General features: G+C 44.5%; 1 protein-coding gene across 2 annotated transcripts in view; it reads left to right on the forward strand.

Moving 5' to 3' along the window:
• Nucleotides 1-20,234, forward strand: part of FBXW4 (F-box and WD repeat domain containing 4) — a 172,627-nt gene that overhangs the window by 34,365 nt on the left and 118,028 nt on the right. The window contains exon 2 of one of the 2 annotated variants that reach the window (XM_044268993.1): nucleotides 15,133-15,228. The exons of the other annotated variant lie outside the window; for it this stretch is intronic. Within the exon in view, the coding sequence (XP_044124928.1) occupies nucleotides 15,133-15,228 (96 nt within the window). The remainder of the gene's footprint in view (nucleotides 1-15,132; nucleotides 15,229-20,234) is intronic. 2 annotated transcript variants of the gene reach the window in all.

Raw genomic sequence — 20,234 nt, forward strand, 5'->3', positions numbered from 1 at the left:
TACGGCGATACCAGATGTGTGACACTTTTTTGCAGCCTAGATGCGCAAAGGTGCCCAAATTCCTTTTAGGAGGGCATTTTTAGACATTTGGATCCCAGACTTCTTCTCACACTTTCGGGCCCCTAAAAAGCCAGGGCAGTATAAATACCCCACATGTGACCCCACTTTGGAAAGAAGACACCCCAAGGTATTCAATGAGGGGCCTGGCGAGTTCCTAGAAATTTTTTATTTTTTGCATAAGTTAGCGGAAATTGATTTTTTTGTTTTTTTTCTCACAAAGTCTCACTTTCCGCTAACTTAGGACAAAAATTTCAATCTTTCATGGACTCAATATGCCCCTCACGGAATACCTTGGGGTGTCTTCTTTCCGAAATGGGGTCACATGTGGGGTATTTATACTGCCCTGGCTTTTTAGGGGCCCTAAAGCGTGAGAAGAAGTCTGGAATATAAATGTCTAAAAATGTTTACGCATTTGGATTCCGTGAGGGGTATGGTGCGTCCATGTGAGATTTTATTTTTTGAAACAAGTTAGTAGAATATGAGACTTAGTAAGAAAAAACAAAAACAAACAAAAAATTTCCGCTAACTTGTGCCAAAAAAAATGTCTGAATGGAGCCTTACAGGGGGGGTGATCAATGACAGGGGGGTGATCAATGACAGGGGGGTGATCAATGACAGGGGGGTGATCACCCATATAGACTCCCGGATCACCCCCCTGTCATTGATCACGCCCCTGGTAAGGCTCCATTCAGACGTCCGTATAATTTTTACGGATCCATGGATCGGATCCGCAAAACACATGCGGACGTCTGAATGGAGCCTTACAGGGGGTGATCAGGGTGATCACCCCCCTGTCACTGATCACCCCCCCTGTAAGGCTCCATTCAGACATCCGCATGATTTTTTACGGATCCATGGATACATGGATCGGATCCACAAAACACATGCGGACGTCTGAATGGAGCCTTACAGGGGGGTTATCAATGACAGGGGGTGATCAGGGTGATCACCCCCCTGTCACTGATCACCCCCCCTGTAAGGCTCCATTCAGACATCCGCATGATTTTTTTACGGATCCATGGATACATGGATCGGATCCACAAAACACATGCGGACGTCTGAATGGAGCCTTACAGGGGGGTTATCAATGACAGGGGGTGATCAGGGTGATCACCCCCCTGTCACTGATCACCCCCCCTGTAAGGCTCCATTCAGACATCCGCATGATTTTTTACGGATCCATGGATACATGGATCGGATCCACAAAACACATGCGGACGTCTGAATGGAGCCTTACAGGGGGGTGATCAGGGAGTGTATATGGGTGATCACCCGCCTGTCATTGATCACCCCCTGTAAGGCTCCATTCAGACGTCCGCATGTGTTTTGCGGATCCGATCCATGGATCCGTAAAAATCATGCGGACGTCTGAATGGAGCCTTACAGGGGGGTGATCAATGACAGGGGGGTGATCAATGACAGGGGGTGATCAGGGAGTGTATATGGGTGATCACCCCCCTGTCATTGATCACCCCCTGTAAGGCTCCATTTAGACGTCCGTATGCGTTTTGCGGATCCGATCCATGTATCCGTAAAAATCATGCGGACGTCTGAATGGAGCCTTACAGGGGGGTGATCAATGACAGGGGGGTGATCAATGACAGGGGGTGATCAGGGAGTGTATATGGGTGATCACCCGCCTGTCATTGATCACCCCCCTGTAAGGCTCCATTTAGACGTCCGTATGCGTTTTGCGGATCCGATCCATGTATCCGTGGATCCGTAAAAATCATACGGATGTCTGAACGGAGCCTGACAGGGGGGTGATCAATGACAGGGCGGTGATCAATGACAGGGGGGTGATCAGGGAGTTTATATGGGGTGATCAGGGGTTTATAAGGGGTTAATAAGTGACGGGGGGGGGGGGGTGTAGTGTAGTGTAGTGTTTGGTGCGACTGTACTGACCAACTGAGTCCTCTGGTGGTCGATCCTAACAAAAGGGACCACCAGAGGACCAGGTAGGAGGTATATTAGACGCTGTTATGAAAACAGCGTCTAATATACCTGTTAGGGGTTAAAAAATTCGGATTTCCAGCCTGCCAGCGAACGATCGCCGCTGGCATGCTGGAGATCCACTCGCTTACCTTCCGTTCCTGTGAGCGCGCGCGCCTGTGTGCGCGCGTTCACAGGAAATCTCGCGTCTCGCGAGATGACGCATATATGCGTGACTGTGCGCCAGCCTGCCACCTCCGGAACGCACATGTGCGTTAGGCGGTCCGGAGGTGGTTAAAGGTCTGCGCATGCGCGGACCAGAAGAACGGATCCGTCAATGCGGCAACTTTTAATGCCTTACGGCAAGTGTTCAGGATTTTTGGCCGGAGAGAAAAATACAGCATGCTGCTGTATTTTCTCCCGCCAAAAAACGTAAGAGGGACTGAACTGATGCATCCTGAACGGAATGCTCTCCATTCAGAATGCATTAGGAACTCAATACTGGAAAAGAAAAACGCTAGTGAAAGTACCCTTACATGCTCAATAGTGTCCCTTCGCCCTTCCTCTCCTCTCATTGTCGGCATAATGATCTCCTCGTGAAGTGTTCCAGGCACCTTTTATTCATCCCTACTTCTAAGTTCATAGAACTGTATCGCTATATCTCTCTCTAGACAGTGGACAAAGTAATTATTGGGGCATATGTATCTCTGGGGTATATATGAGGGAGGAAGGGGTTAACAGGACAATTGCATCCGGAGAGATGCAGGTGCTTGGTTGTCTGATGGGAGTTGCTGCCCACCCACTGAAAGCAAAGAAAGTCCTCCAGATAAGAGTGTTACATTTTTTGGGGGATAAGCCCTTTAAGTGCCTATTCAGACGACCGATGTTCACGTGTCCGAGTGTAGGCTGAACACTGACGCATTTTTGCCAATGGGCCAGTTTGCTTGTTTGGTCCGATTTGTCTTGTAAGTCTTACACATTCAAGTGAATGGATCTGCAAGAAAAACGGACAGCACCTGGATACCTCCCATGTGCGCTCTCTTTTGCTACTGGAAGGTGGATGAGTGTTGGATCACGCCAATGAATGCAGCCAGTTTTCTTTTTTTTTTTCAATGCTATTGTTTTACAGTAAGAAGCAATTTCACCATAGTTTTTTTTAAATAGTCTGCAGTTATTATTACTGAGATACCAAATAATGGTTTTTTTTTTCAGTTTTTTTGTTTACTGCTTTAGCACAATGAAAACACTTAAAAAAAAATTGGGTTTTGTGTCACCACATTACAAGACCTATAGAATTTTTATTTTTCTATCAAGTAGCTTGATGGGGATTGTTTTCTTTAGTACCATTTTGGAGTACCTGTAACTTTATTACTGTTTTGGAAGGTGGGGTTAGCAACAAAAGGCAGTTCTGATGCTATTTTTATGTTCCTTTTTTTTTTTTTTTTTTTTCCGAAATTCACTGGGTGAGATAAATAACATCATCATTTTATGGAATCTTTCCAATTGTTTCTGCAATGTCGCCATAAAATCCAGCCAATGCCGAGCAGTTTTTGCAGGAACGGATTTCTAAGAAATAGGCTCAGATCCATGGCAGACGTAGAGACCTTTTATTAGGCCCCTGCTTTCATGGCAACCCATCGGCAGCCCGCGATTGTGTCACAGGGGCTCTGGTGAGCTTACACAGGTAGCCCCTTCCCTCTGTAAAACCTTCTAGGTGTCGCAGCATTTAATGGTTAAACTTCTGGGATTGATACTACCGCCGATCTTGCATGGACAAAGTAGGCCTTTACTTTAATGTAAGAAAACGTTGCCTGTGATAAAAGAGTAGTAGAGCATGGGATGTGGGATGGCGGTGGTTCTGCTTGCGTGCTGCGTTGGTGAAAGTTTCCAGCTCAGGTGCAACAGTTCAATATTAATGGCAGCATATGGTGCTCGTCAGTGTAAAACAAATCACTTTATAATCGATACAGGTAGAATTTTCTTTTACATTTTTTTTTTTTGTAGTTTCCATAAAGTTTGTGGGGTTTTTTTCCTGTGTTTTTTTTCCCACTTTCTCTGTGATGCAGATGCCATTGTCATTTCAGCAAGTCGAGCAGATTATGAAAGAATTACTTACCTAATTGTGTTTCTGTCAAAGAGGTCTACAGCAGATCGTAGCAGAGTAACTTTATTAGGCAGCGCATGTTAGATGAATGGATGTGTTGGTCTGTTCTTTTGCAAAGTACAGAACTTTATTTTCCTCGAGAGAATATGTTTCCTGTGACGGACTTGGCTGATAATCCCACTAGAGACTCATTCCGTGAGCCACACCAGCGCTTTAATGCACATGATTACCATTCAATTGATAATGCAGAGCTTGGGACGTCTCTTAAAGGCGCACAGACTTTTATTGTCATTTCAATGTCTGATGGTCTAATAATGCATGCATCAATCTTTTTATGTTTTTCTATATCCGAATATATTCTTTATGCGATTGCAAGGGATATGCAAAGTGTATATACTTTCAAGCAGTTGCAGTATTTGCAATGGATGCTTCAAGCATCAAGTGCTCAGCAACCAGTGCGGAGCAGAGGATGGAGGAGATGCTTACTTTACATGCAGAACCCTGAGCTAAAGGTGATGCAGGCTAGAACTGACACACCATGGTGGTAGAGATGAGTTCTATGTTAAGATTTGGTCCTGAATCTCAGATATCCTCAAGCTTATGGCAGAATTATCACCATTGTTCGATATTTAGGCTAGGGCTACACGGCGATGTGTGTCTCGCTACAGAAAAAGGTGTACAGCTACGCGACATTTATTGAGCGACTTCTTGTTGCAGAAAGGTTGCACAACATTTTTTGTAATGACAGTCAATAGTGTCGTAGTGTGACGCGCCGTGACTGCGAAAGTCGCAAGAAAAATTTGACTTGGATTGGATTTTTTTTTGCAACTGTGACACCATTGACTATCATTGCAAAAAAAATAAATTCTTTTCTGTGACAAGATGTCGCGCAGCACGTTGCCGCATAGCCCTAGCTTTAGACAGTCACGCTAGTTCTATAAATAGGGTGCAGTTGCGGAATGACTTCAAGATATCACAGGACCACCTTTCATTAAAGGGGTTCTCCGGGAATTAAGAAAATACAAATACTTAAATATTGCTTTATTATAAATATATTCCCAAATACCTTTCATTAGTTATAATGACTTGTTTTGTCTGGGGAGCAAACATTCGGCGAAATAAAATGACTGCCATCCAATAACTGCACACAAAACCTGTTCTAATCACACAGGAGACAAGTTCACAACACTGAGCTAAAGAGCTGCCTCATCCTCCTCTCTGCTCTACGTGTAAGGCCCCATGCACACGGCCGTGTTTCACAGCCGTGTGCGGGCCCTGGAACTGTGGCCTTGATCCCTCCTGAGAGCAGGAGCGCACGGCGTCACTGGTTGCTATGACGCCGTGCGCTCCCTGCTGCCGCCGCAATACAGTAATACACTGGTATGATCTATACCAGTGTATTACTGTACTGTGCCGGCAGCAGGGAGCGCACGGCGTCATAGCAACCAGTGACGCTGTGCGCTCCTGCTCTCAGGAGGGATCCAGGCCGCGGTTCCACGGCCCGCACACGGCTGTGAAACACGGCCGTGTGCAGGGGGCCTAAGGGATTATGATCCTGAATACAGCTGATAAGATCTTCAGCTGAATCTCTGTAGGAATGGAGTTCATGAGGAGACATGAAGTACAGAGAAGAGGTGGGATTATAGATAATGAGCAGCAGTTCTTGTATGCAGTCTCCATTGCGACAGCCCCACATTACCACATTCTGACCCGCACCTATCAGACAGTAAGGGCGTATCCTAGCGATATGCCCCCATTGTCTGAGATGGGAATACCCCTTTAATTAAAATGGCTAAATAGAATGATGCCTGGAAACTGGGAATGAGAAGCTGTTGATGGATCCTGTGCATTTATTTTTAGTATTTTAAGTGCTTAGTGATGTTTTACTGTCATGGGCTTTAAAACTGATGGGGTACGGCCACACAGACTTTTTTGGATGAGGTTTTGAAGCACATCTGCCTGCAGGATTATCAGCCAAAGCCAGAAGTGGATCCATGAGGATAGACAAGTATAAATCCTTCCTTTATACTTCTGATTCCTTTCGAATCTACGTCTGACTTTGGCACACAAAAAATTCTGCAGGCAGATCTGCCTCAAAACTTATTCGAAAAAACTGTGTGGCCGTACTCTTATGACCTGAACAAACTGAAGACTACTTATAGCTTCCAAGGGTAACCACTTCAGCAACATATTGACACCCTACAAATAAAGGAATTTGGGTGCCTAGGGATAAAGTCAACCTCTGGACTGGAGTTGTTATAGGATGTACTGCATCATCTGCGCTTTCTGTAGGAGAATCACAGTGACAAGCACGGACGCTAGACTCACAGTAAATAGAATCTGAAGTGGTTACCCATGGTGGTCTTCAGTTTTCTCATGGGGCGGAGGCTACAGATGTCATAAGAGTTCGGCCACACAGGTTTTTTTTCAAAGAGGTTTTGAGGCAGATCCACCTGCAAGGTTTTTTGCCAAAGTCAGAAGTGGATTCAAAACGATTTGGAAATATTAAGGAAGGATTTACACATCTCTGTCCTGGTGGATCCACTTCTGGCTTTGGCTGAAAATCCGTCAGGCAGATCTGTTTTCAAAACCTCATCCATAGGGTCAATACAGGTGAAACTTTAAAAAATTGACTATCGTGCAAAAGTCCATTTATTTCAGTAATGCAAATTAAAAGGAATTGCATTAATGCAGCTTAAAATTAGAACTTTGTAAGAAAAAAAAAAAAAAAAAAAAAAAAGGTTCAATATTCTAGGCTCAAAGTGTCCCACTCTAGTCAGCTAATTATTCCATACCCCCTGAGCAAAGGGGACCTCAAAATTGAGACTTTGGGGTTTCATAAGCTGTGAGCCATAATCATCCAAATTATAACAAATAAAGGCTTGAAATATCTCGCTTTGCATGTAATGAGTCTCATATGTTAGTTTCACCTTTTAAGTTGCATTACTGAAATAAATGAACCTTGCACAATATACTATATATTTTTTGAGTTTCACCTGTATAAAGCCTCCTGCACACCACCGTGTCCGTGTTTGGGTCCGCAAACCACGCATCCTTCTGAAATAGAGATGCCATCCATTTCCTATTCCCATCGAAAGAAATGATAATTCTCGTCCTCAGTACGGATAGAAGTAGAACATGTCCTATAAATTTTCAGAATGGTGACGCGGATCCTCAGAAAATCTGGGTGTGCTCATGACCTCATAGAAATGGACATGCACATGGACAAAAAATACAGGCATGTGCATGGAGCCTAATATTAGCATCCCCGAGCACGTCAATTTAAAGTTAACATTTATTTTCTATCCATGGGATAGGTGACCATGTATGATCGCTGGGGATCCAAGCTTTCTCGTGATTGATCATACATTTATCACTTATCTAACATGCAAGTAAATGACTTTAACCCTCTAGAGTTATTGATCTTACCAATATATTTCTTTTTTCTTTCACGGCAAACAATAACTGTTCCATGCAATTCCTAGCAGAACATGTTCAGCTATGTGTACCGCGTGAGTCACATTACGTGGGTTATTTCTCCAAGCTGGACATATCGGTGTCTGAGCATCTCAGTTGCTTTGGGAGGATCTGTGCTGGAGTCCGTCTTAATCCCTCATGCACTCTCCTTTCAGAGTCAGAGTTTTGCGTGGGATAGATAAAGTGACTGTAAAGTTACGTTCCTTGTTGGTTGTGGAGTTGTGAGCCTTCATTACAGCTCCTTCCTGCAGCTGGAACCTGGAGCTCGCAAGGGATATTGCATTTCTTCTGCTGTACTGGCCAAGTTAGAGAGGAAATCCTTAATTTGAATCCCCCCTCACCTCTTCATTGTTTTGTGATATAGTTATTTTTTTATTTTTTTTTACAGTAAAGTTGCCTACTTGGGGAAATAGTGCCTTGTACCAGGTTTCATCTAGGCAAGTTAAGCCCCAAATGTGTTCTTACTGAAATCCAGGATCTCCGGGAAGAGCACACAAATGCTAGTTGGACAGAAGAAATGCAAGCATAGTGTGAACTGCATTTCGTAGGAAACCTGTGCACAGAGGCTTACAATCTATAAGGCCTCTTGCACACGACCGTATGGCTTTTTCAGTATTTTGCGGTCCGCAAAAAATACGGATGAAGTCCGTGTGCATTCTGCGGAATGGAACAGCTGGCCCCTGATAGAACAGTACTATCCTTGTCCGTTATGCAGACAATAATAGGACATGTTCTATCTTTGAACGGAAATACGGAAACGGAATGCATACGGAGTGCGGCACCTGAGGGGGTTAACTACCGCAGATCGCAGCTACTTGTCATAGAGGTCGGGAGTCGGCTATGTGATTCTGCAGCCAGCTCCCGCCTCCTGTTGAATTTTAATTAATTAAGAGTTATCTTCATTGGTGGCGCAGTGGCCACAGCCCCGCCCCTCCTCTTGTCCTCCCTCCTCTCATTGGTGGCAGCGGCGGCACAGGGGGGAGGAGACACTGCTTCCTTCTCCCCTGTGCTGCTGAGGGAACACGGAGAGCGCTGTCAGCAGCGTGATCCTTGTTCCCCATACGTTATCGGTATAGCGGCAAAATAGATACCGATAACGTTCAAAATCCTGAATATCGGCCGATAATATCGGTAAAACTGATAATCGGTCGATCTCTAGTACAAAGTTGGTGAGGTAGGGCTCTGGGCACAGGGTAGGCTCGTGTTTGAAAAAGTTGTGTATGGAGAATTAATTAATCAAAGTAATAATCAGCGATAACGTTGAAATCTGCGCTTGGGAACGTTAGGTGAAACTACAGATTTTAGTACAGGGTAAAAATATTCAGACATTTTTGTTTCTGGTGTGCTCCCTTTTCCTGGTGTCCAGGCCTAGCTGCTTCCCCGTTTTCCCCCACTCCCCACCGTGACAGTATGTCTAGCTAGGAGGCCCTCCCACTGGACAGATGGTATATCCAGGAAAGGAGCAACACTCCAGCTCACACACAGGCTGGAGGGCAACTGACCGCCTACTCACAACACCAGGATATAAAGAGCCAAGAGGCCACACCCAGGACACACCTAGTTAACCCCTCCAGCACCAAACAGGGAAGCAGAATAAAAGGGGCAGGCACCTACATGCTGCAACAAACACATGTTGCCGCTGGCAACAGTGTCACGGCAAACACAACTGAGGCCGTGACATTACCTCTATTGCTCCTGTCTACTGTTCTGGGCTGTGGTCACATGACCATGTCCATGTAGCTCTTTCTTATTTCCTGTGATGTCATGTCCATGGGCGTGTCAGTGATAGGGGGGTGTCTATGTAACTAGCTGGGTGGGAGGGGCCATAAACTAGCTGGGTGGTGTTAGGGGTGGTACTGGAGCTGTGGCAGAGAAAGGAGAAGTGCATCATGGGTTTGGTTGGATGCAGCAACAGGAAGTGCTACATACAGGATTGAAACAAACCAGAGTCATTGGTTTACATGGTGAAAATTGGTCAGGAGAGTCCAAATTGTCGATAAAAACATGTGGAAGATGTACATGAGGTTCAGAACTACATGAGAATATCTATTAAACCATGACAATCTCTGAAAACCCCTTAAGTGTGGTTGTCCCACGAAAAATATTCTACAGTTTTCAAACCACCACCAGGATCTCAATACTTTTGTAATTGCGTTTAATTAAAAAGTTAGTATAGCCGGTAAGTTGTTCAATGAAATCTATCTGTATAGCGCCACCTGCTGTTTGCTCTTCTTAGTTCTCTTATCTTCCTTGAAGGATGCCTTCACGCGTGGTATATTTTGTAGCAGAAAACTTCTGCTACTAAAAATCAGTTCTATTTATCTGAATTGGGTTATTTTGGCTGGAAGCACATGGTGGATTTCAGCAAGACCCATTCAGAAAAAGGGAGATGATTTTCAACTGCGGAAATTTTTAGAAACAAAATCTGCCATGTATGAGGGTACACTTAAAAAAAAAAAAAAAACGTACTAGTTACTGTAGTTTTATCCATTCAGTGTATAAAAGTAAAAAAAACATTTTTTTTCATTTATATTTTTTATAAGTATTTTAATTTTTTTATATAACAATGTATAACATTGTATAACTCCACTGTTTTGTGCGCACCCTTTCTTCGCCTCCATTGGATATCCTTACATAAAGTTAAAGTAAGCATGAACGTTCCAGATTTCCCTGCGTTCAGCACGATGTGTGGTCTGTCTCTGTGCTATGGCATGCTCTGTTTGGGTAACCAATTTACTTGAATGCTGAAAACAGTTTTTGTTTTTTTTCCCCCCAATTACTTCTTCAGCCTGCGATTGTTACTTTCTGATACATTTTGGCATCTATATTCCATCGGGGACGTTCCGCTCCATTGACTTTTGTTTTTGCACCGAGTTTTCCGAGCCCTAGCCCATAAAGTTCAGCACAAGTGCAGTTATTGATATATAGGTGGAAGGGGGGGACGTATTGTGTGTACATTGAATTTAATGTCACACGGGGACTGAGCTATTCTTTGGTATACGTCTGCGTTATTTTTTATTTATTTTTTCTTCTGCTGGGAACCAACACAATTATTACTTTTTTTTTTTTTCCTTTTTTAATTTCTGGAATCCTTCCTCAGTAGAGCAGTTGTAAGACCTCTAAATTATTCTCTGGTCTAGCTTTGTTGATCATAGGCCAAGTGCCGGCGAAGATTTAAATGATCGAAGAGCTTTGCTTTTTGTTTTGTTTAAAACAGGTCAGATGCCCAGGAATGCAGTCAAATTATGATGGTCTCTAAGTGCCGGAAGATGGAGAAAGAGAGAGAGGAGAGAAAAATGAGCCCTGGGCTTTGAGAAAGGGCTGGGAAAATGGAGATTTAGGCAGGCCCCGAGGCCAGGTTAGAGATTCCTACATGTATTAACAGCTAGGTGTGATGTTTATATACACGGGACTAATCGTTTTTTATGTGGCCTCTCCTCTCAAAGCCTCCACTAATGGGCTGGGAGTTTTACCCACAGTTGTGCCATTTTTTTTTTTTTTTGTCTTTTTCTCTAAAGGGATTTTTACTAGAGTAGCGTAAATTGACTTTGCTTTTCGTTTTAATATTTGCTAGCTTTTGGTTTTCCTCAGACCTCTATGTGGTGGAGATCATTTTTGATCAGCAGCGAAATGTCAGAGGTTTAAGTTCAGAAATATTCCTGTGTGGATCTTCACAACGAATCCGCGATTCCACGTACATGTACATTTTTTTCTGGGCGTGGTGATGAGGATTCACCATGGATTCTCCGTCCTGTACATTGAATGGATGAAATCCGCGTTTCCACAACCACTGGCTAGGTTTTCCGTGCAGAAACTTTCCTCCACACCCCACCTGGATTTTCACTTTGTTGTGTAGGAGTAAAATCCACAATCGGCGCGCAGCAAAATCCGCATGTAACACGTGCAAATAGTGTTGCGGAATTGTTGCATCTGGACTTATCCTGAAAGTAGGGGTATAGCCATAGGTAGCGGATTTTTTTCCCCAGCGGATTTGTGGAATATCTACAGTGTCTGCGGAGAAGTGGATGAGATTTTAACAGCTCTTATCCACACGCTGCCGGAGAGTGTCCGCAGGGAAAGTCGCACATAATGTGTATTAAAGCGGTTTTCCGGGATTTTGATACTGAAGATCTATCCTCTGGATAGGTCCTCAGTATCTGATCGTGGGGATCTGACACCGGGGAATCCCGCCGATTAGCTCTTTGAGAAGGCAGCGGTTCTTGCCAAGCACAGCGCCATACATTGTATAGCGGCTGTTCTTGGTATCTTGCGCAGCATCATTGAAGTGAATGGGGCTGAGCACGATAGCCGCTTTACAATGTACTACGCCGTTTTTGGTAAGCTGTGAGAAGGCCGCAGTGCTCACAGGAGCACCGCTGCCTTCTCAAACAGCTGATCGACAGGGGTCTCGGGTGTCAGACCCCCCCCCCCCCCCCCTGCAGTTCTGTGTAAAACCACTGATTGAAGATACATCATCATGTTAGCCTTAGGGTAGGTTCACACAGAGTTTTTTGGAGGAGGTTTTGAGGATGTTTTTCAGCCAAAGCCAAAAGGAGTTTTGAAATGGATGGCAAATATAAAGGAATGATTTACACTCCTTCTTCCCGCTGGATCCGCTTCTGGCTTTGGCTGAAAAGTCTGGAGGAAAATCTGCCTCAAAACCTCCTCCAAAAAACTATGGTCCAGATTTATCCTAGCCCAGCGTGCTGCTGGATGCTGCACCTGAATTATGACGAGGCGTGCGCTGGCTGGCGTACATTTCAGTGTTCTTCTATGCTAGAAAACTGGCGTAGAAGTTGATAAATGTGGCGGGGCCCCCTTCCTGCCCTTACCATGCCACCTTATCTAGAAAGTGGTGAGGCCGGCGGTAGTTTGCAACTTTTTCACACCACAAAAAGTGGTCCATCTTAATGATAAGTTTGGCACTACATGTTAACTACCCTTAGTTCTGCCACGTACGCAGCTGAATGTAGTTTAGGTCAGAGCATATAAAGTGTGATACTTCAATTTTGAATTATTTTATGTATTCAGTTTACAATTATCTCTATCCTTTTTTTTTTTTCTGCCTTTTTTTATTTCTGTTTACTGCATGTCAAAAATTAGCAAATCTTCCACTGCAATGATTGAGAGTGTGCCTCCTGCAACTTTGTGATCAGTTGTCACTTTTGCTTAAAGCTGCCCAGGTTGTTCCATGGATGGTTCATGACATAACTAATTGTGAGGTCTAATTTTAAAGCGGTTGTCTTAGACCCCAAAAAAAAACATTTGGGATGGCAGGGCATAGTGTGAGAATAAAAGGAAAAAAAAAAAAACACTCACCTAGTCTGGTCATCCAGGGTTCCAGTGTGGCTCCCATCCTTGCCTGACCGGAAGTTTGATGAGTGGGGCTAACCATTGGCCATCAATATACAGTAGATTACTGTATATGTGCTGTTCATGGGGGAGGTGATTGTATATACAGATTTCTCTCAAGATATCCCGAGTTGAGTAGTGCAAGATTGACTTAGGCCTCATGCACACAAACGTATTTTCCTTCATGGTCCGTTTCATGTGAATTCCGTTTCCATATGTCCGTATTTCCGTTCCGCAAAAAAAAAATTAACATGTCCTATTATTGTCCGCATTACGGACAAGGATAGGACTGTTCTATTAGAGGCCAGCTGTTCCGTAAAATACAGAATGTTATCCGTATTTTTTGCGGATCAGTTTTTCAGCGGATCAAAATACATACGGTCGTGTGCATGAGGCCTTCAAGTGAATATCCCAGCTCCACAACACCTCCCAAACCAGAGTAACAGGTGTATAGTGTAAAGCCTGTATTATACCAGCTGATATTTCGGCATGTGGTTTGCGAACTCGTTAGTGATCATCTGGCAGTGTAGTACTGCCGCCGATTGCCTGATGAACGAGTAAACGCTTAATCATTGGGCAATCCAAATCTTTTGACAAAAAAAATTATCTTTGCAGTCGGCAGATTGTGGTGTCTAATGATGATCTGCCGCCGGCAAACGACTATACAGCATGAGGACGAGCGATGGCATAACGATCGCTCCCCCCATACTGCAGAGGAGATCGCTGCATGTAATAGCAGCGGTCTCCTCTGTTAACGAGCAGGCGATTGCCAGGAAGGAACGCTTCCCTCCTCACAATCGTCTGCCTTAAAGGGGTTCTTCACTTTCATTTAACTGATGATCTATCCTCTGGATAGATCATCAGCTTCTGATCGGCGGGGGTCCGACACCCGGGACCCCCACCGATCTGCTGTTTGAGAAGGCAGCGGCGCTCCAGCAGCGCCACGGCCTTCTCACTGTTTACCGCCGGGCCGCCCGCCCACTGACGTCACGACTTGTATCAACTAGAGTGGGCGCGGCTAAGCTCCATTCAAGTGAACAGAGCTTAGCCGCGCCCACTCTAGTTGATACTAGTCGTGACGTCAGTGGGCGGGCGGCAGGCGGTAAACAGTGAGAAGGCCGTGGTGCTGCTGGAGCGCCGCTGCCTTCTCAAACAGCTGATCGGCGGGGGTCCCGGGTGTCGGACCCCCGCCGATCAGAAGCTGATGATCTATCCAGAGGATAGATCATCAGTTAAATGAAAGTGAAGAACCCCTTTAAGTGACACCGAGTCCAGTTATGTAATTTTTATCTTCATCCTCACTTGCATTCCAACACTGTGCGCCACCAAACCAGCAGTCCTCTTTGAGTCCTCTCCATTATGTGTGTGAGCCCGGGAGTCCTCTCAATTTATTATACAGCTGGTTTGTCAGATTGCAGCATAGGAATCAAAGTAGGAAGATAAAAATTACATAACCGGACAAAGCGTCAAATTATTCACCGCTTACTCTAATTTGGGGGGGGGGGGGGCTGATAGTTTCCCTTTTAAAGAAGTTGTCTACTGCTTTACAAGTAATGGGCCATCCTCAGGATAGGTCCTCACTATATCATCAGCGGGGGTGTGACACCATGTACCCCACGCCTATCAGGTGCCCTGCACTAGCTCCAGTGCTGAAAGTCAGTGTCAACTGCACAGTTTTTTCCACTTCAGTTGGTGCCAGCTGATCGGCGGGCCCGCAAGGTGTCAGACCCCCACGGTCAGATAGTAATGGCTTATACTGAGGATAGGCCATCGGTTGTAAAGGGGTGGACAGTCCATTTAAGAAAAAAAATAAAACTTTGCATTACATTGTAAGGTGCTGTGAGTAAAAGCAAAAGTTTTTCCTTTGCATAGCTGGTCATCTTGCGCCCCTCATCTCTGACTATCTCTGTCCAAAAGGAAAGGTAACGAAGGACACATCTACGTTATGCTATGTGACATTTTAAATGAGGTTTTTTCGGCTTACTGCTTTTTTATTTATTTTATTTTTTATATATATAGTTTTGTTTCTTTTTTTGATGCTGTTCCATACCTGCATTTTTAACAGCTTGAACTGTCTTGCTATAGGAAAATGTACCACAGCTTTACTTTTCCTTGAAGTTGGACAGGCAAAATGGTATAATTCCTTATGTAAACCTAAGACCTTTTCAGACGAGGATTTGAGGAATAACACCGGTCTTTGTCTGCAGGGCTTCTGGAATTCCTGTGAAGGAAAGAGTACGGGTTTCTCAAAACTGGAAAAATGGACGTTGTCGGCGGGATATCCTACTCAAGTGGAAACGCAAGCAAGTGACTCTTCCTACTACTGTCTTCTTAAAGTCTACATTTCTGATGTGACTCTCTTACATGTTAGTCTTTGCATTGTACTAGTGAACTTGTGGCAAGCTATTTTATTATATTGTAGCCAGGGCCGGCTCCAAGTTCATGTGGGCCCTTGGGCGATAAAGTCTCAGTGGGCCCCCTTGTGGCATTTTGCACAGTGCTTATAGCAATAAAACTGCATGTTATATAGATTACATACCTTACACAGCATGCTACAGAGCGGGTATATGTGAATCAGTCCTTATGTGCCTACTTTTATTTTCTACCCAGTGTTTCAGTCTCTCAGGTCTACTCAAAGATATGTACCCCCGTCACATTCAATATACCAAGATATGTGCCCTCTTCACTGTAGATATCCGAAAATATGTGCCCCCTTTACAGTAGATAGCCCAAAATATGTGCCCCCTCACAGTTGATATGCCAAGATGTGCCCCTTCACAGTAGATATGCCAAGATATGTGCCCCTTCACAGTAGATATGCCAAGATGTGCCCCCCTCACAGTAGATATGCCAAGATGTGCCCCCTTCAAAGTAGATATGCCAAGATATGTGACCTATTAACGGTGGAGATGCCAACATATGTGCCCAGTGCCCCCTTCACAGTGGTTATGCCCAGATGTGCCCCCTTCCAACGAAGTGAAAAAAACAACAATAAATCCTCCTGGCCTCAGTCACCCGGCTCCTCCCATGATCTGCGCTCCCCATCAGCAGCAGCAGGATACTGTAACACATGGCGCTGCTGTGTAGGAGGAGCAGAGGCTGATTCCCAGCCTGCCCCGCTCCTCCTCCTACACAGATCAGCAGGACCATGTGCGAGGACATCGTGCTGCTGCTGTGGAGCGCTGGTGGCTCAATGGTGGAGTGGGGAGCAAATAGTTCCCTACTTTAAAAACAATTGTACCCCCTCACAGTAGTATTGCCCTCATTGTCCAACCTCCACAGTAGTTGTGTACAGATGTGTGCCCCTCACAGTAGTTATGTCCACATTCTGCTCTCACGGTTGTTATGCCCTCTGTGCCCCTTTCACAGTAATAATTCCCATTGTGCCCCTTTCGCAGTAATAATTCCCATTGTGCCCCCTTCATAGTAATTATTCCCATTGTGCCCCCTTCACAGTAATAATCCCATTGTGCCCCCTTCTCATTAGTAATGCCCTCTATTGCCCCCTCAAAAAAATCACGGACACATCTATTTTTTTTTCACGGACACAGTAAAAAAGTCACTTATTTTTATGGACTTTCCAGAAATTTCTGGATGGCTGATAACACTTTCCTGCTCTTTGCCAATGGAAAAGGGTTATCTAGGATGGTCAATATAGGAAACTATTTAAAAGAGCTCATGAGTAAAAGTCTACAGAGCAGCTGCCTGTATACAGCAAGTGATGGGTGCAGTTTAAAGTTGAGATTGTAATATGTAATTTAATTAATAGCAGTTCCTTAAAGGGAACCTGCCAACAGGTTTGGCTTCCCTAAACAGCTCTAAGGGTAGCTTCACACATCCGTTTCGCTAATCCGACCAGCAGAAAACAGCAGACTTCACTGAATCCGGCCAAGCCAGATACTGCCGTTCACCGCCAGACTCTTTTGACTATAATGGGATCTGGCTGGTTTCTGGCATGCAACGGATTTTGTCTGGCCAAAAGTCAGCATTTTGCCAGAAAGGGCCAGATCCCGTTAAAAAATTCAATAGGGTCCAGTGGTGAATGACAGTATCCAGCTTGGCCGGATCCGGTGAACTCCGGCTCAGTTAAACAGAGGTATGAACCTACAGCACCACTATACAAGGTTTAGGGAGACCTTTCTAATCCTATCCTTTTGAGCCATCAGTAGTATCTTTATTACTGAACAACATCACCGCATGCAGATAGTCTCCGAATGTCTGCTGGGTGTTTCTTCAGAAGGCTAGTGTCCTAGGTCTCCCATCTCATCTAGGCTTGATTGACATCTCTTTGAAGGGGACAGTGGATGCGTCAGAGATGTCATTCAAGTTTATACGGCTCTCATGGATGTGGTCAGAAATGACCTGCAAAGGGTAAAATCCATGCTGGATATCTGCAGAATGAGTTGTCATGCTGCAGGTCGGTTTATGCTGCAGATTTGTTTTTTACGGTGTGTAGATCTTAAAATCTTATTGACTTTGCTGGTACTGTAAGGCTAGGGCTACATGGCAGTCTTGGCTGCAACTCCAGCGCGCGACCAAAGATGCAATAGCCCTGCAGCCACTGAGCCGAATGGAGTCGACACGTGATTCACAAGTTGCCGCGACCCCAAAATCGCAGAAAAATCAAACACTTGAGCGGCTGCACTGCTACACGGCAATCTTTGGTCGCGCTGCGGGTGTCTCAGCCAAGATCAACCTGTAGCACCAGTCTAGAAAGCTGTGGATTTGTTGCATGCAGTGTATCCGTCCCCTGTGGACATACCTTTAGGTTGCTATTGAATTCAAGCTACGTGTAAGGTTGGGTTCACATCACAATTTATATACGTTAAACAGATGCTTCAGACTGATGCCCTGCAGTGGCATTTGTTCGCCATAGAGTTCTATTGTAAAAAAAAGTATGCCTTTTTTGTTTTTTTATTTTCTTTTTTTTACCAGACTGTGCAGGATACAAGAACGTAGTGTATCCTTTTTTTTTTTTTTTGTAACCTATACGTCAAATGGAAGCTTAAAACGTGATGTGAACCCAGCCTAACGCACGCGTTTCTCTGCTGATTGCCACGCTTCATCGGTGTTTGCAACCTGAATCAATGGCAATTACAAGTGCAGCCAAACCATTCAATAAACCTTAGTAACTGCACTTCTGCCACCCAGTATTAACCAGATCTTCTTCTTGATGGCGCCCAGTTTTAAAGCTGATTTTTCTGTGGATTAATGTCCTAAATAAATCAGTTTTAGGGCTCAGTCCATCTCCACCGGGGAGCCATATTTACACACGGCTTTGATATATGGGCACAATCCATTATCATGATCTGAGAACGGCGTTGACATCAGAGGCTTTAGTCTTCTCCTTTGAAACCTGTTCAGGTGCAGAGGAGGTGGCGGCGGTCTTCACCAGAATAAAGAAGAATGTAACCTAGGAGATAAAAAAGACATTTAGCACCTAAGTATAAGGCGGCACATCACCTAATCTGTAATTTCATCTATCGGTCTTCATGATATATGAAGCCATTAAGAAAAGGGTAAGAATATGAAGACTTGCGGAGCAGGTCGCTTTGTACCTGCTGATCTGCAAGCAAAGAAGAGAAGATAAATGTGTGCGAGCAGGAACTCCTGTCCCATAAAACATCTCCAGCCTCTGCCACCGCCGCTTCATAATCATCTGCTTGTGATGACAGAGTTCGCCGGGAAATTACTCTCCTGTCATTGAGAATCTAGACGCCTGGCGTTAACTGTAGGAATGCCTGGAGGGTGACCAGTGCCTGAGCCCCGCCACACCAGGAACATTACAATATCTCATTTCCTGCCCTGAAAAACAGACTTTTTATTAATCAGGGTGATCGCCGATGAAATAAAAGCTGGATTTAGAACATGTTTTTCATATGTTTCCTTAATTGTTTGCTGCTTTTGCGCTTTTATGTTTAATTACTGCCCCGGTTTGTGATGCCGTAGCTGTGACTCATTAGTTAGAGCTGTGGTCCTCGGTGCTCCTATTGTAGGGGCCTGAATATCCTACAGTCCTAACATTTATTATGGATGAGTCACCAATGAATACATCTAACTTTAAGGAATTGTTCACCGCAGCTGAATTAAGAATCAATTGTCACTTCCCTTTAAAAAAAAAAAAAAAAAAAAGACAAACGCTAGTAAATGTATACCCCTGAGTTTTCCATCTGTTAAAGGGTGTTAACATGGGGTGGGGGGGGACCACTTTTCTCTAGGCAGCTCTCTAATAAGTGTATGGACCTGAGTGGACTACCCCTTGAAGTTAGGGTACTTGCGGCAGAGTGATCCAGCAATCTGCATGCAAACGGACAGCATTTGTAGACTGATCCGGATGCAGATCCATCTCACAAATGCATTGCAATACTGTATCCGTCTGTCCGTTTGTCATACGGACAAAAGGATCTGTTTAAAAAAAAAAAAAAATCTAATTTTTAAAGGTTTGCGCATGTGCATACTGAAAGGACGGATCTGGCATTGTGGTATTTTTAATGCCGGATCCGGCACTAATACAGTCCTATGGAAAAAAATGTAAGATCCCGCATTCAGGCAAGTATTTTTGGCCGGTGATAAAACCGTAGCATGCTGCGGTATAATCCCCGTCCTGAACAGTCAAAAAGACTGCACTGAAGACATCCTGATGCATCCCTGAACGGATTGCTCTCCATTCAGAATGCATGGGGATAAAACTGATCAGTTCTTTTTCTGGTTTAGATCCCCGAGGACGGAACTTTATGCCGGAAAAAAAAAAAACGCAAGTGTGAAAGTGTCCTTACCCATAGTTTTCTTTTGCTAGTTCCATATCTAGGAGCAGCTACAGTCATCACAAAGGGGTTTTCCACACAGGATACGGGATAAGAGTATGATTGCTGGGGGTCCGACCCTTGTAATCACGAGAAGAGTTGTCCTCTACTACCCCGTATGAAGCAGTGGTGTAGATGCGTGACCACCTCTCTATTCACTTCTGTTTATAGCTGGTAAATGTTGCTAATGGGACAACCCCTTTAGACCACCTGCACACGTTGCAGAATACATGCAGTTCTTCCGTGTGGATTCCTGTGCAGGAAAACTGCAGCGTATGAAAGAACCAGCAAAGTGTATGAGATGGCACAAATTTCAGTGGAACTGTGAGATCTGCGGCAAAACCGCATCAAATCCGCACCAAAAACTGCTGTTAGACATTGCAGATTTTGGTGCGTGTATATATGCAGCAGAAACGCAAGTAAATCCGTGCAGAAGTTTGTGTGGATCTCATGTGCGTTCACCCGCACCTGTGTGCAGGTGGCCTTAAAGGACTTCTGTCATTGCG

The sequence above is a fragment of the Bufo gargarizans genome, chromosome 1 (genome assembly GCF_014858855.1).
Source record: "Bufo gargarizans isolate SCDJY-AF-19 chromosome 1, ASM1485885v1, whole genome shotgun sequence".
Taxonomy (NCBI): domain Eukaryota; kingdom Metazoa; phylum Chordata; class Amphibia; order Anura; family Bufonidae; genus Bufo; species Bufo gargarizans.